Source organism: Lycorma delicatula, chromosome 4 (assembly GCF_047948215.1).
Source record: "Lycorma delicatula isolate Av1 chromosome 4, ASM4794821v1, whole genome shotgun sequence".
NCBI classification, from domain to species: domain Eukaryota; kingdom Metazoa; phylum Arthropoda; class Insecta; order Hemiptera; family Fulgoridae; genus Lycorma; species Lycorma delicatula.
Window position 1 is genome coordinate 207577612 of NC_134458.1, and position 16939 is coordinate 207594550.

At 28.8% G+C, this 16939-nt stretch overlaps 1 protein-coding gene across 1 annotated transcript in view; it reads left to right on the forward strand.

The window, feature by feature from the left end:
* Nucleotides 1-16939, forward strand: part of dpy (fibrillin-like protein dumpy) — a 705616-nt gene that overhangs the window by 599895 nt on the left and 88782 nt on the right. Inside the window, exons 117-126 of the mRNA XM_075365108.1 lie at nt 1775-2104; nt 4121-4435; nt 4573-4908; nt 5001-5933; nt 7890-8219; nt 9463-9777; nt 9887-10219; nt 10311-10616; nt 11736-12041; nt 12775-13101. Of these exons, the coding sequence (XP_075221223.1) occupies nt 1775-2104; nt 4121-4435; nt 4573-4908; nt 5001-5933; nt 7890-8219; nt 9463-9777; nt 9887-10219; nt 10311-10616; nt 11736-12041; nt 12775-13101 (3831 nt within the window). The remainder of the gene's footprint in view (nt 1-1774; nt 2105-4120; nt 4436-4572; nt 4909-5000; nt 5934-7889; nt 8220-9462; nt 9778-9886; nt 10220-10310; nt 10617-11735; nt 12042-12774; nt 13102-16939) is intronic.

Consider the following 16939-nt stretch of genomic DNA (forward strand, 5'->3'; position numbering starts at 1 on the left):
TTATTTTTTACCCTATTTCAAAATCCTTCAATGTTTCCCCTTTTTGGCCTTCTATATCAGCAGGCATCACTAGAGTGTGAAAGCTCTCCTTGCTTGTAATATCTGCTTTTATTGTTTTTCTTCATCAGATTTTTTTTTAATTTACTGTTAAAATAACAAACTTCTTCAATTCTTATTTGTTCTGTTACCTTTGTGTTTAACTCTGTTATTCTCTTATCTGTCTCATTTTGTTTCTTTAGTTTATTATTATTTATTTTTTCATTTATTTCTCCCTTAATGAATTCATACCATTTGAATTTATATAATTTTTAGTTTCTTTTAAAAAAATGTTATCATTAGCTAATGCCATTTTTCTATTTCTCATTTTAGGTTGCTAGTCTGTTCTTAAATTTTTACTTCAAATCTATTATTTCAACTTTGTACAAGTTTCTGTACAATTTTCTACTTGTATTTATATTTTTGTTTATTTTCCTGATCTACTCTTATTATAGTTAATTTTTATTTTTTTTTTTACAAATATTAGATAAACCTTTCTCTGTATTTTAATATGTGTTTTAATGAAATCTTAAACATTTTCATTCCACATTATAAAATATCTTTTAAGTTGAAATGAAGGAGATCCTCAACTGTGTTCAGCTAGAAAGTGAGGCACTAGGGCTGAAATTAAACAACAGAAAAACAAGTTATGATTGGAGACAGCCAATGAACTTCCAGTCAGAGATGCGCTGTGTGATTTTGAAAAGGTGGACAGTTTTGTATATTTAGGTTCCACAGTAGATAAAGATGGGGGCTTGTTGGCCAAACTACAAAAAAAAATTATCCTGGCAAAGGAGGCGCTTGCGAAGTATCATGAAGAATACAAAGCTGAGATTGCTTTAGGTACTAGTCTTTCTAGTAGTCATGTATAGCGTTGAGACCTAGACTATCAAGGTGAAGACTGAAGGAGAATTGATGCTTAGAAATATGGAACTATAGAAGAATGCTCCATGTCGAATAGGCGGAAAAGATAACGAAAAACTCGATTATAAATGAGCTGAGTATGCTGAGGAGGTTGTCCACAATATGCTTCCAACACATCCTCTGCTTTTTCGGTCATATAATCAATAGGCCTGGCCAAAATCTTGAGAAGCTAGTCGTGCAGGGAAAAGTCGAGGGCATCAGGTCTCATGAAAGACCACTGAAAAGATGACTGGACCAAATTGAAGAGGCGACTGGAGAAACATTTAACACGTTGACTTGACTCAAATGACAGAGAGGACTGTGAGCTATGGCAGAAAATTGTCAGCAGGTTATGAATTGGGTCACCAGCTCTCAATGAGAAGAGGGATCACTGATGATGATATCCCATATTAGAATGGTTTAATAATACCTGTCACAAATGCAAACCTTTTTTTTTTAGAAATTCATAACTGGAAATACATAAAAATAAACAATGAGGTTATTATTTTTTTTTATTCAGTAAGTTTACTTTTATGTTATTTTTTACAATTAAAATTAATTTTTATAATTGATAAAAAGTTCTGATTTTTTTTTTTTTTAATTTATTTTTTAATTGATACAGTGTATTTTAATATTTTCCCATAATTTTTTTTTTAAATTAATAAAACTATTATTTCTTATAATTGATTATTTCAATGTTTGCTTGTGTTTATCTATATTATTTGAATTATTATTATTATTAGATAATAAAATATTACATTATAACTTTTTCTCAGTATATTTATTTGATTTTATCAGTGATCATAACGGCAATTTTATTTGTTATTTATTTCAGCTACTCCAGTGCCACAAGAAAGACCAACTCCTTGTGTACCATCACCTTGTGGTAGTAATGCAGTATGTAGAGAACAAAATGAAGCCGGATCATGTACTTGTTTACCTGAATTTATTGGTAATCCTTATGAAGGATGTCGACCAGAATGTGTATTAAATACTGATTGTCCATCAAATAGAGCTTGTATAAGTAATAAATGTCAAGATCCATGTCCTGGTACTTGTGGTCAGAATGCAGATTGTCAAGTTGTTAATCATTTACCGACTTGTACTTGTCGACCTGGTTATACTGGCGATCCATTCAGATTTTGTAATCTTCAACCTGTCCAATGTAAGAATTATAATTTTCTTAATAATTTTTAAATTAATTATTTAGTTTATAATTAGTCAATTTCAATTACTTATGAGACTATAAATTGTATTTTCCTTGCCAGTTCCATTGTAGTTGGAAATTATCAAAGAAAATGGTTATGAAAGGTTATTTACATATTTTTTTATACATTTTTACTGGTTATTTATACATAAAATATAGCTTATCATTCTAAAAAACAGTCTCAGTCAGCACTTGTGTTAAATTTGATAAAGATATGATTTATGACTTATAATTTAATATCACTTGCAGAAAATATCATCATTGCTAAATATACAAGAAGGAATAAAACTTCTTTTTTAGAAGGGGGTCATTTAACATTTTATCACTTTGTCATTCACATTGCTGGCTGACTAGATGTTACATTGAGGTTGACAGGAACTTCTAGGCTTTACTTTTAATTATTACTTTTATGTTATAATTTCTGCCTTGTTCCTTTTTTTTCTACCCAACAATATTTTCTCCATATAATTTTTCTAATATGAATAAAGAAACAGCACTCTTAATAGGCAAAAAGTTATTTAAACCTTGCACAGTATATACTGAATAACTGAAGTATGTATATTTCTCAATAACTACGAGCCAATCAATTTTTAGTCTGAATAAGCAAAGTAATTGTTTTTAAAGTGAAAAAACTATTCATTTTTACAATTCTACAATGAATAATTGGTTGTTATTTTTTGTTTCACAATTACATTGTGTATTCTTAAAATTATAATCATAAAGAATCTGTTAATAAAAACAAATTTATATAAAAAGTATGTTTCAGATCCATGGATTCATCATCAGTTATTAAAATACTATTTCAGGCAATGCATTATCTTTGTTATATGTTAAAACTGATGATTGTCATGATCCAGGATTCTAAAAGTGTTTTTTATGTAAATTGATAAAGTTGCCTGTTATTTTGGTGTGTTTGGGTGGTTTTTGTTGATAGTTATTGATTGCAACACACTGAACAACAGTTTAATGCAAGTACAATGTTTTTCTCACAGAATTCCTGCTTTAGTTACTCATATTCACATGTAATTGTTTTAAAAACAAATTTTAAAATGTTATTAGCATAAACTGCAATACCATGCGTGATATTTTTTTTTATTTATTAATTTTTAATATTTTGTGTAATCCATTTTTTATTAGCCCACATTTGTTTTGGAAAGATTAATTTCAGTAAATCATTTATAATGTACAGGTATTATCACAGTGACATAAAACTTAAGTTTGTATGAATTCATTGACACTGTATACTGATGTGCTAGTAATAGCAGAGTTCTTTCAGTTTTAATAGGAAAATATTGTAGAGGGATAAATAGAGGAATCTCTCATAATTAGCACTAACACACTCAGGATCTTTTCAAAGTGCTAATTACTGAAATTATACTAGGTAGATGTATCTAAGTGAGCAATCAGTTTTGTATACTGAAAAAATGTAAAAAAAGAGAAAAGTTCAATTTAAATAAAGTTCTATGACAGGCATGAAGTTAGTATTTTTTTAAACTTTCTTAATAATAAGAAATTGTTAGATTTCACAATATAATTTGAATTGTAGGTAAGCCATATTGTGTTATGTCTATCTGTATTATCTTTTAATTTCAGTATTTTTTTTTTTTTTAAAGGAACAATTTCCTTGAGACTGAACAAAACCAACTACCAATCTTTAATCACACTTGCAGGCTCTTGTTAAACAACATAATTTCAAATAAAAATTTCTTTTGAACTTTATATCAGATTTCATAGACTGTATATTGCTTAGATTGCATATTAGTCAATATACATTTTTCATAATTTCTTATCAGTGGAAAAAGGAGAATTAGTTATCTTAATACTGATAGATTTTTTAAATCATCTGTGACAAAATTCCTACAAAAAAACTTAAATCATGTAATTTTTAACTAATAATTGTAATAAATTTTAAAAATAAAATTATATTAATGTCCCATAGTAAAAGTAGGATATATTTTTCTTTTGCAATTTCAGCTCTAGAATCAGCACCAGTTGATCCATGTAATCCATCACCATGCGGACCAAATAGTCAATGTAAAGAAGTTAATGGACAAGGAGTGTGCTCATGTTTACCAAATTATATTGGAAGTCCGCCTGGCTGTAGACCTGAATGTGTTGTCAGTTCAGAATGTTCACCAAATAGAGCTTGTGTGAATCAGAAATGTGCAGATCCATGCCCTGGAACTTGTGGATTAAATGCTCAGTGCCAAGTTATAAATCATAGTCCAATATGTAGTTGTCGACAAGGATTTACTGGAGATCCATTTACTAGATGCTCACCAATACCTCGTAAGTATTTACATATTTTATTATAAATTTGTTACTGTGACCATTGTATAAATTAAGAATACTTTGTTTTCAACACTTACTAACGACACTTTACTATAATGATCTGTTTTGTTTATTTTATTTTTTTTTCATTACAGCACCTCCACCACCTCCGGCTGTACCAATACCAGTTAATCCTTGTGTACCATCACCATGTGGTCCATACTCACAGTGCAGAGATATTGGAGGCTCACCTTCATGTTCATGTCTTCCAGAATATACTGGTAGTCCACCGAATTGCAGACCAGAATGTACAATAAATCCTGAATGTGCTAGTAATTTGGCTTGTGTGAGAGAAAAATGTAGAGATCCGTGTCCTGGGTCATGCGGTTCTAATGCTCAGTGTAGTGTAATCAATCATACACCAATATGTATTTGTCCTGAAGGAATGACTGGAGATCCATTTACAAATTGCTTCCCAAAACCACCACCACGTAAGTTGTAGATATGTCGTTATTATTATTACTTTTTTTTTAACTTGATTTGTTTGAAATTATTTGTAAATAAATATTGTTTTTTTTTTCAGCTTCTGAACCATTAGAAGCAGATCCATGCAATCCTTCACCATGTGGTCCAAACGCACAATGTAACAATGGTATATGTATATGTTTGCCAGAATATCAAGGAGATCCATACTCTGGATGTAGACCAGAGTGTGTACTTAATAATGATTGCCCTCGAGACAAAGCATGCATACGTAATAAATGTATTGATCCATGCCCTGGAACCTGTGGACAAGATGCTAGATGTGAAGTTATTAATCATATTCCAATGTGTACTTGTCCAGAAAGAATGTCAGGAAATCCATTTGTACAATGCCGACCGATGCAAGCACCAGTTGTAAAACAGCCATGTAATCCATCACCTTGTGGACCATTTAGTCAATGTAGAGAAGTAAATGAACAAGCTGTTTGTTCTTGTTTACCTGAATATATTGGAAGTCCACCAGCATGTAGACCAGAATGTGTTAGCAGCGCAGATTGTAATTTGAATCAAGCTTGTATGAATCAGAAATGTAGAGATCCATGTCCTGGAACGTGCGGTGTTGGAGCACGTTGTCAGGTTATAAATCATAATCCAATATGCAGTTGTCCTGCTGGTATGACCGGGGATCCATTCATAAGATGTCAACCGATACCTCCACCAGCAGCAGCTCCACCAATAAATCCTTGCCAACCAAGCCCATGTGGACCAAATTCACAATGCAGAGAGGTTGGAGAAAGTCCGTCATGTTCTTGCCTACCAGAATTTATCGGTACACCACCAAATTGTAGACCAGAATGTATCAGTAACAGTGAATGTGCTAGTCATTTAGCATGTATCAATCAAAAGTGTAGTGATCCATGTCCAGGAACTTGTGGAGCAAATGCAGAGTGTAGAGTCGTCAGTCATACACCACAATGCTTCTGTAGTATTGGATATATTGGAGATCCTTTCATACAGTGTGTTATTCAACAAGGTATGTTATTTAAATCTGTTTATATTATTCTATATCACACTGTATTTTATTATACATATACTCCTTATATTACTGTATTCTTGAGCCTCTTTCATTAATTACCTAAAATACTGGGTAATTAATAGAATTTTGTATTACTGTATTCGAATTCATGTTGGTGGTACATCCTAACCACAGTAGGGAAGACACCCACCTTGTGACGATATTCTGATCGCCACTGTCACCCCCCCCCCCTGTTCATAGCCCTGATGGGCTTTAGGGGAGGTTGTGATTTTGACCCTCTAACTGATTAGATTTCACAGTAATTAAGCCTCATTGGGATGCCACCGATGTAAATGCCTCTGTAGACATTTACATCAGTAAATTTTGGCTCAGCCTTCGCCTTTGCTGTAGGCTTCTTTCGGACATCTTGACTGTCCTATTTTGTTGCCCTCTGAACTAGCTACTCAAGTTCATGGAAGCATGTACCGCGTGCCATGTTGGTGGTACATTTAGATTCTGGGTACAATAAGGTTAATAGAACTTATGATCAATATAGACACTTATAAATTATGCAAAATGATCGTAGTTTAATAGCACTATAGTAGTTAAATAGATGTGACTGATTTAAAACAATAGAAAAATGAATTTTTTAATCACTGTAATGCTGTTCTCTGAGTTGCAAACATTAATTTTAATTCCATTTGATGATTGAAAGTAATGAATAAAAACTTAATGATAAAAATAAGTATTGAATAAAAACTTAAAATATGATAAAAAATTCTGTCAATATCAAATTATTGCCTGTTAGAACACATTAATTCCAATAATGGATTTTTACGGGTCCTGCATTTTCAGTTGTTATTGAATTCTATAATTACATTAAACATACTGTTTTTATAATATGTGAATTTTTGGATTTGCCAAAATTGTTACTGTTTTATAAATTATGAAGTTTATATATATATATATATATATATATATATATATATATATATATATATATAAGTTAGTATAGTATAGTTATATAGTATAGTATATATAATAAGTATAGTTAGTATTTATAAACCACCAGAAACACACATATAAAGCAAGTATAAAGCAAAACATATAAAATATAAAGCAAGTGGTCATGACATGGTTGATAAGGTACCTCAGTGATAACGTTAAGTATATTATTTTTAATAACTGATGATGAATCTAAAGTATTTGAAAAGGCCTTATTTGATTGAAAGTAAGATCACTATTGCTTTGTATGTATGTATCTGGTGATTTATAGATACTAATTATAATTCAACACACAGGTCAACATGTTTAAAAAATATATATATGCTTTGTTGTTTATGCTTTTAATTGCAGCTTGTCATTTATTTAAAGAAACAGGTTGTTCGTTGTTAGTGACAAAAATGATAAATGTATGATGCATACTGTTACATTTTTTATTAGATCTTATAAATATATTTACATTTAGCATTTCAAAAACAGTCTGATTAATGTTTTGTTTACTTCTGTTTCAATTTAATTTCATTTAATTAGTAATGATTAAGATGTTTAGGTCATTAATCAGAAGTTGAAAGAATGATTTCATTAATTAAAATTAAAAACTAATAATTATTTACTAGGATCACGTGTTAATTATATCAAGAGGTTGTCGTGTGGGTAAACTGTGGAAGTTTACTGCATTATATAACTTCTTTTTTTTAATCTCAGTCTTTCCTACTCTAATTTTTTAGTATGTTTCTTTCACAACCAGATAGATTTATTGTTAGTAAAAAAAAAAAAATTTGTCAGTTTTCTAATATTTTGTTTCTGATTTGGATATAATAGATAATACTGAAAGCATTATGCTACATCCATTAAAAAATTATGAAATTGTTTTCATTATTAATTAAATAATTCAGTTATTTTTATGTATTTTGTTGGTATTCATACATAATAAATTAAAAATATGTTTATAATGTTTTTTTCATATTTCAGCTACTCCACCACCTCAGGAAAGACCAACACCTTGTGTACCATCACCTTGTGGAAGTAATGCAATATGTAGAGAACAAAATGGTGCCGGATCATGTGCTTGTTTACCAGAGTATATCGGTAATCCATATGAAGGATGTCGACCAGAGTGTGTATTAAATACTGATTGTCCATCAAACAGAGCTTGTATACGAAATAAATGTCAAGATCCTTGTCCTGGAACTTGTGGTCAAAATGCAGATTGTCAGGTTGTTAATCATTTACCATCATGTACTTGTCGACCTGGATACACTGGTGATCCATTCAGATTATGCAAACTTCAACCACCACCTTGTAAGATTTCTTCTTATTTATTTGCTGATTTTAAAATTTACTAGATTGAAATCTGTTTGTAAATGGTAGAATATTTGTTTTCATCCAGAACATTACAAATTGAAATCTCAGCATAATCAATTTTTTTATATGCTACAATATTCCATATGACACTCAAATACAAGTTTTAAACCTATGTGATAAATCATATTACATGTTTAAAAATTTTATAATATCCGATTAAATTCATGAAATGAATAAAAATATTTTAGCTTATATGAAACCCTAAATCTGATTTTAACATTATTTGTCTTTTATGTATGTTATGATTTTAAACAAATCTTTACAAATTTCAAATTTTAACGTGGAGAAATGTTACATAGATTTTGGTTAAATATACTAAATTATAATTCGATTTTGTAACTTATAGAATCTGAATGTGAGTATTATAGTTATGGTACATCAGTTTTGTTGGGTTATTCTTGTCTAGGTAATATAACCGTTATTAGATGATATATGCTTCTGATTGGGAAAGGAATTGGCCACTGTCCCATGACTTTTGCTAAAAGACATCTTGTAGCCACTGTTTTGTGTAATGGGGCTGATGGTAGCTTATAATAGATCAAACCAGACTTTGATTTGATGAACATTCCTTGAAACATACAAAATAAGTGGAAAATAAATAAATTGCATACCTGCAGTACATATTATTTTCTCATACTTTGATTTCAACAAACAAGTTGGAATGTTCTGTTTCCTAGTTCTTCGTTTTTTATGTAGCTTATATTTTTCTAGTTCACCCCTTATCTTTTCCTATTTGTTATTTGTTTAAAATCATTGTTAATATTTTTATTCATCTGTCAGTTTTAAATCTCAAAATATTTTTAATAAAATTCTTTTATCTTCTTGCTGAACTTCTTTATTCCTTGTACAACTTAAAAATGTTATTGTTTTTCCTGGAATTAAATCTCCTCTTATAATATTTATGTTATTCATATAGAATTAAAACATTAATGTATATTTACGATCAGTTTTTTATAATTTGATTAACGATAGATAGCATTTTAAATTGAAAAATAGCCATAAATAATAATTACTAATAATTTTTATTTAATTTTAAATTTTATTGTTAAATTTAATGTTAAGTAGCATTCTCATAACTGTTTAACATTTTCAATAAACTTGTTTTTTTTTTCTTAAGTATTAGTAAAAAGTATATTATATTATTATTAAACGAATTAAATATCTTTCCCTTAATTTTCAGCTGCACAACCCGTACCTACCAACCCGTGTAATCCATCGCCATGTGGACCAAACAGTCAGTGTAAAGAGGTCAATGGACAAGGTGTGTGCTCATGTTTACCAAATTATATTGGAAGTCCGCCTGGCTGTAGACCTGAATGTGTTGTCAGTTCAGAATGTTCACCAAATAGAGCTTGTGTAAATCAAAAATGTGTGGATCCATGTCCTGGAACTTGTGGATTGAATGCACGATGTGAAGTTATAAATCATAGTCCAATATGCAGTTGCCAACAAGGATTTACTGGAGATCCATTCACTAGATGTTTCCCACTACCATGTAAGTAATATTTTTGTATGGTAACAAAATTTTATTTTCATCAGAATTCTTTTTACTCCTGTATAGTTTATATTTAACTCAAGTAATGATATATTTTTATTTATTTCAGCACCTCCACCACCCCCGGCTGCACCAGTTGTAAATCCATGTGTACCATCACCATGTGGTCCAAATTCACAATGTAGAGATATTGGAGGATCTCCATCATGTTCATGTTTACCAGAGTTCACTGGCAGCCCACCAAACTGTAGACCAGAATGTACAATAAACGCTGAATGTGCTAGTAATTTGGCTTGTATGAGAGAAAAATGTAGAGATCCATGTCCAGGATCATGTGGTTCTAATGCTCAGTGCAGTGTAATCAATCATACACCAATTTGTACTTGTCCTGAAGGAATGACTGGTGATCCATTTACAAACTGCTTTCCTAAACCACCACCACGTAAGTTTTCATTCAGTTTTATGACCATTTTCAAATCATTGTTGTTTATATAGAACTATAAATTAATAAATTTATTTCATTTTACTTTCAGCCAAAGAACCATTAGAAGCAGATCCATGCAATCCCTCACCTTGTGGACCAAATGCTCAATGTAACAATGGCATATGTACATGTGTACCTGAATATCAAGGAGATCCTTATTCAGGATGTAGACCAGAATGTGTACTTAACACAGATTGTCCAAGAAATAGAGCTTGTATTAGAAATAAATGTACTGATCCATGTCCTGGAACATGTGGTCAAGGAGCTGTATGTGAAGTTATAAATCATATACCAATGTGTACATGTCCAACTGGAACATCTGGAAATCCATTTGTTGATTGTAAACCTATGCAGGGTATGTATCTTGTTTATAGTGCATATGTTTGTATTTATTAGCACTCAATAACTATTTTGTCTAATAAAGTTTAATGTCAGGATATAAGCAGATCTGTTAAACAGTTTTTCAGACATTAAACAATAAATTTTGAAATATATCTTTAAAAAAGTTTGAATTGTATAAGCCTTTGTAGATTTACTCGTATTTACAAATTCTGTCTCAGTTTACTTGTATTAGTAAATTTTTTAAGAATTTTTTGTATGATTAATTACTTTGTTTAGTTTTATCATCATTGTATGGTTACCTGTGCTGAGGCAGATCCTTTAATCAGTCATTAACTCTATTCTCTTCTAATTCTTGCTAAATTTTTTAGTTTTGATATCTTGGATTCCCTTTTAGATCACTTGTAACATTACTCTCCTTTTACAATACCTTGCAGTACCCTTCTGGCACTGCTTTAATTAACCATTGCCCTCTGATGATATGTCCCATTCAGTTAAATTTTCTGTTATGGTATGTTCTGATTAATTTTCTATTCTTATTCAATCTTCTCATTCAGTCACCATTTCTTAATTTTGCCCGAAGTACTCCATCTCCACACTTCAAAAACTTCCAACTTTTCTCTGTCTCTTTTTCCTAGTATCTCTGTTTCATATTCATTCAGAAGTGCCCTACACAAAATGCAAAAATTCTAACTCTGCTGTATAACTTTCTATATAAAATGCTTTCTTATCTATTTATATTCAGGTTTTTGTTTCATTTTTTCGCTTTTGTAAATAAATAGAAAATAAGATTTATAATTTGTTTTCCTTCATATATTGTCATTAGTCAGTGTAATATCAATAAACAAAGGATAAATTAAAAAGCATTTTCATTTATTTCACATAAGTATTATAATAGAATTTTTAATTAGATATTGGCTAATTATGTAATTATGAAAGTATCACTATAACTGTAAAAAATTTATTTTCCTACTCTGACAGTTATTACTTATGCTGACTGTTGTTGAAGAAGGTCTTAATTCTTAAATATATCTGTTAGTGGTGTGTGTGTGTGTGTGTGTGTGTGTGTGTGTGTGTGTGTGTGTGTGTGTTAACAATTTGCACAATATTAAGTTGTATTGTTTTTATTTTACAGCACCAGTTGTTACACAGCCCTGTATTCCATCACCTTGTGGTCCAAACAGTCAGTGCCGTGAAGTTAATGGACAAGCAGTATGTTCATGCATACCAGGATATATTGGCTCACCACCAGCTTGTAGACCGGAATGTGTTGTGAACTCTGATTGTGGAAGAAATGAAGCATGTTCAAATCAGAAATGTAGAAATCCTTGTCCAGGAACTTGCGGTGTTGGTGCTAGATGTGAAGTTGTAAATCATAATCCAATATGTAGTTGTCCACCTCGTTTCACTGGTGATCCATTCATCAGATGTACTCCTATGCGTATGTATTTATATTTTAGTGATTATTTTTATAGATTAACTATAGTTGTTAACTATGATACTTGCTGCTTGCTATATACTTTAATTTTTAATATTTCTTTTATAACTTTTTTTGTTACAAAATCTTTGTAATAGCTTTTTTTTGTTCAGAGAGAACCTCTTCAATGAGTTATTTTAGTTGCAGGATTTATTATTTTATTAAAACTATCCGCTAAATTATTTTACATTCATTTTAATTTGTAATTTGTGCTCCTTATTTAATATTAATATATAAGCATATAATCAAATTTACTGGAAAGCATTTTAAACCAAATCTCTCAGTAATGTGAACTAATAATGTTCTGTTATTGTTGAATCTTCATAAAGCCATGAATAATAACATTACTGAAAACAAAAAAGAAAACAATGATACTTTAAGAAAAAAATTTTAATCTTAATATATAAGAAAAAAATTCTGTGAATACTGAGATGAAAACATATTTGTTAATGTTATAATTTTACATAACTATTATTTTTAAAGGTTTAAATTAAATTTTGAGAGCTGACCAAAATGTTTTGTAGTTACTGTTGCTTCAATTAAACTGTGTGATATATAATCTTCTATTAATTTTAGAAATAATATTAATGAAATAAAGTACAATATAGTTATTATTACTGATAAATATTAATTTATCTTTTAGAATGTTGTAATGCGAGTATGTCAATCTATTTTATTTTTTTATGTGTGATTTCAGCTAACACGCCTCCAGAACCCATCCAACCTCAAAATCCATGTGTTCCTTCACCATGTGGTCCTAACTCAGAATGCAGAGTTGCTGGTGATAGCCCATCTTGTTCATGTTTACCAGATTTTATCGGTACTCCTCCAAGTTGTCGTCCAGAATGCGTTAGTAACAGTGAATGTGCTAGTAATCTGGCATGCATTAATCAAAAGTGTAAAGATCCTTGTCCAGGTTCTTGTGGATCTAATTCATTATGTAATGTTGTTAGTCATACGCCTATGTGCACTTGTTCTGAAGGTTATACTGGAAATCCATTTATTGGATGCACCGTTTTACAGTGTAAGTGTCCTCTTTCAAAATTCATGTATGGTTTTAATCTTTTTATTACAGTAATATAAATTTAAATTGCATAGTATTTAATCTGCTTTGCAAATATTTAATTTAAATTTTACGTATGTATTTGTTTAATTTAACCTGCTAACAATATGTTGTAATTTTATCATTTCAGTATTATCCTCTTTAAAGTTCTCTTATCCTCTTTTAAGTTCTTTTATTTTTAAATGTGGTAAAATATAAACAACTAGGATGCTAGGATTATTAAAAGTTATGATGCATATTATTATCTTAGTATTTTTATACAACTAAAAGAAAACCATTTAAAATATTAATATGGTGTATTAATGTTAGTGTAATCTCAACCATCTAATCTTTTTTGAAGTTTTATTTAAAAACTTAACTAATCTTAAAGCATTTTTATTTAATATGTTTCTTTAGTTAATTGTTTTGTTTTAATTTAATATAGTTTCTAATCAAAATTTTTCAGGGATTTTTTTTTATTCTGGGCTGCAATGTTTAGAATTTTTTTTTTGTTAATATCTACTTTTGTACAACAATCCAATACTTTAAAGAATATAGATGTATAACTATTTATAAAAATAATTTAATTGGATTAATATATGTTATTTTAACTACCCTTGCTTTGGATATTATTACTTCTTTCTTTGTTGTCTTAATATGACATGTAAATTCAACCCATTGATAATGTTATTTGAGTGAGAATCACTATTTCCCATTTCTGTTATTTTTTCCTTTACTATGTTCATTGATAATGTTGTTTTTTTTTTAAATTCATTATTTTAATTAATAATGAAATAATTATTTATAATTCCATTATATGTAATTTTTGTTCGACTTTGAATAACTGTGGAAAACCATTACTAACTGGTTGCAAGTTTAAGATTTTTTAATACTATGCATTTTGGTGTTTTAATAAAAATATTTAAAAATTTGATCAGTCTGTGGCAATATATACAACTGATTTTTGCACAATGCTATTTCAAATAATTCTACATATATATATATATATTATGTATTACATTTATTGCTGAATGATTTCTTCATTTATAGTATTATTCAGTTTTATTGAGGAAAATTCAGTTGTTATTTATTTATGTAATTTATCCATTGAAAATTATGATTGAAGTTTTTTCTATTATGAACCGGTCAAACCTGACCTATGAAATAGTTAATTTTGTAATACAAAGTTCTTTTTTATTTCCATTTATATTATATAGCTTTTTAATATTATGTAATCATATTTGTAAATATTATATATTGCTTGCTTATTAATTTTTTTTTTTTTTGCAGCATGTATAACGCATTATTATATATACATAATTAAATAGCACAATATAAACTAAATTGCTGGCTGGCTTTATATTAAAATATATGTCACTTTTTTTTACAAAGCGTAATATGTAACTGTTAAAGTAATTAATTGTTTATTACATTCACTTTAGAATAATGTAAATACAAATTGTACTGCTGTTTTTGTATTATTTTTTTTCTTTTGCTTTATATTTGTTTATAGAGTAGAAAATAGTTCATAGGAACTTTTGATGTGTGGTTGCTTTTACTGTAAAAAAAAAATTCTAATTTTGTATTAATCATTTTGTATTTTTATATTATATTTATGTACTTTATTTATATTTAGATATAAGCTATTTATTTGGCTAATTAATCATTTTGATTTGTATTTTTAAAATTACTGGCTTTTTTGTTTTATAATAATGTAATTTTTTATATAATATTTCCATTTTCTAGATAAACCAAACCAAATTTTAAGATACTCATTTTAAATTGTTTATAGTTAAATCATGTAGCTTTTGTCACTGACCAAACATCTCTGTGTTTAATGAGAATATTTTGATTTACATAAAACTCCTCTGTTGTGTTTAAAATTTGGTTTAGTTTGTCTTAAAAGTAATAATGCTATTTAACTTTTACTATTGATCTAAACAATTCATCATTAAATGTAATATTTTTAGAATTGTAAATTTCATTATGTAAATAATGTCATTTTTCACGTTTATTCATATTTATACAGGATTTATTTCTATTATGGGTAAGTATATAGATAACTTTTTGTTGCATATAAAACAGGTAATTTTATTTTATTTTATTTATATTTTTCAGAATTAAAAATTCTGCAAAAATTAAAATACATTTATGATGTAACTTTACTGAAGATAAGGAAATGAAGAGTTTTTATGTCATGAAAATATTTGAATAATTATTTTTCAGATAGTAGCAGTAATGTGTCTTTTAGTGTACTTTAATTTTGATTTTAGTTTTTTGTTAAATTAATTTTGAATAAAATCAGATCTCATAATAAGTAAAATATTACCTTATGTGCTTGTGCATATTTGAGGAGGTATTCTTACATTAATTACATTTTTATTTATGAAGAATGCATTTTTGAATGTACTTCTACCATCAGTTTCATTATTTCATAACTTCCCTTTTTCAAACTGTATATGCTACTTATTCATTAAAAAAAATTTCGTTATTTATCCTTTGACCAATCTCTTCCATGTAATTCAAGCCGTAACATAGAAAATACTGATATAAGAGTATAGAGGATACTTTAAACAATCAATTATTTTTTTAATGAATAACACGTATGTATTTGTAAAAAACTACATATTACAAAGGAATTCATTATTAAAGCACATTGAAAAAGTGAGTTTCTCATAAACAAAAAATAGGTAATTATCCATTATTATTTAATTATATATATTATTTTACTGAAATTAATATTTTTAAGATTCATATTATTCCTCTGTACTAGATATATCTGGTAATTTACTTTTGATCTTTAGATAATTTATTTAAAAGAAGAATTTGGCGAACTGTTATTAATATTATTGTGTGATACATATTATATAGTAAAAAATTAATAAATAAGAATTACACTTAGACAAAAAAAAAAATTTGTGTAATGTTTGTCTAAGTATGATACCATTTCTTGAATTGCATTTTGCTTACATCACAGATCTGTAAATACAATTTTTTTAACACCTTAGTTTTAAATAAATTACGCTTAAAAAAAATTATGGGAAGATATAGTTAAAATCTGTAAAATGTATAATTTTGCATTGCCATACATGTTAGAATGATTTCGCTGATGCTTTTCTTTTATAAATAGCCTTAGGCACATCACGAATTAATGCCCAACAGTAATCGGCTAACATGTTAGTATACATTTCCTTTTATAGTGGCCTTCCATCACCGAAATGTCTTGGTGGAAACATTCACCGTGTTCGTCACTTACGTCTCCAAAGTTGTCCGGGAAAAAATCCAGATGTAATTGGAGGAAATGTATTTTCAAATACATATTACATCCCATAGCTTTGTATGAAGTAAGAAGTTGATTAACAATATTGTGGAATTATCAGATTTTTGTTTGGTGAGAAAAGTTTTGCAAATGTCTTTAAATGAAGTCCAAGCTGCACTTTCTACATTATTTAACATCGAGGTAAATACATCATCTTTGACCAACTCTCTTATTTGAGGACCAACAAATATTCCTTCTTTAATTTTTCCTTCACTTACATTTGGAAATTTCTGCTTGATGTACAAAAATCCAGGACTATCCTTCTTCATTGCTTTTACAAAATTTTTCATTAGTCCTAGCTTAATATGGAGAGGGAGTAAAAATTTTTTTTTGGGTTCAACTAAGGGCTCATGAATAATATTTTTCCTATTTGGAGTTGTCTCGTTTCTTCCACTGTCTGGTAACATAATGTTTATCCCTAACTCGGCTATGCCATTTGCAAAGAAAACACATGTACTTAGTGTAGCCTAACTGCATTCCTAACAAAATAGCTATAACTTT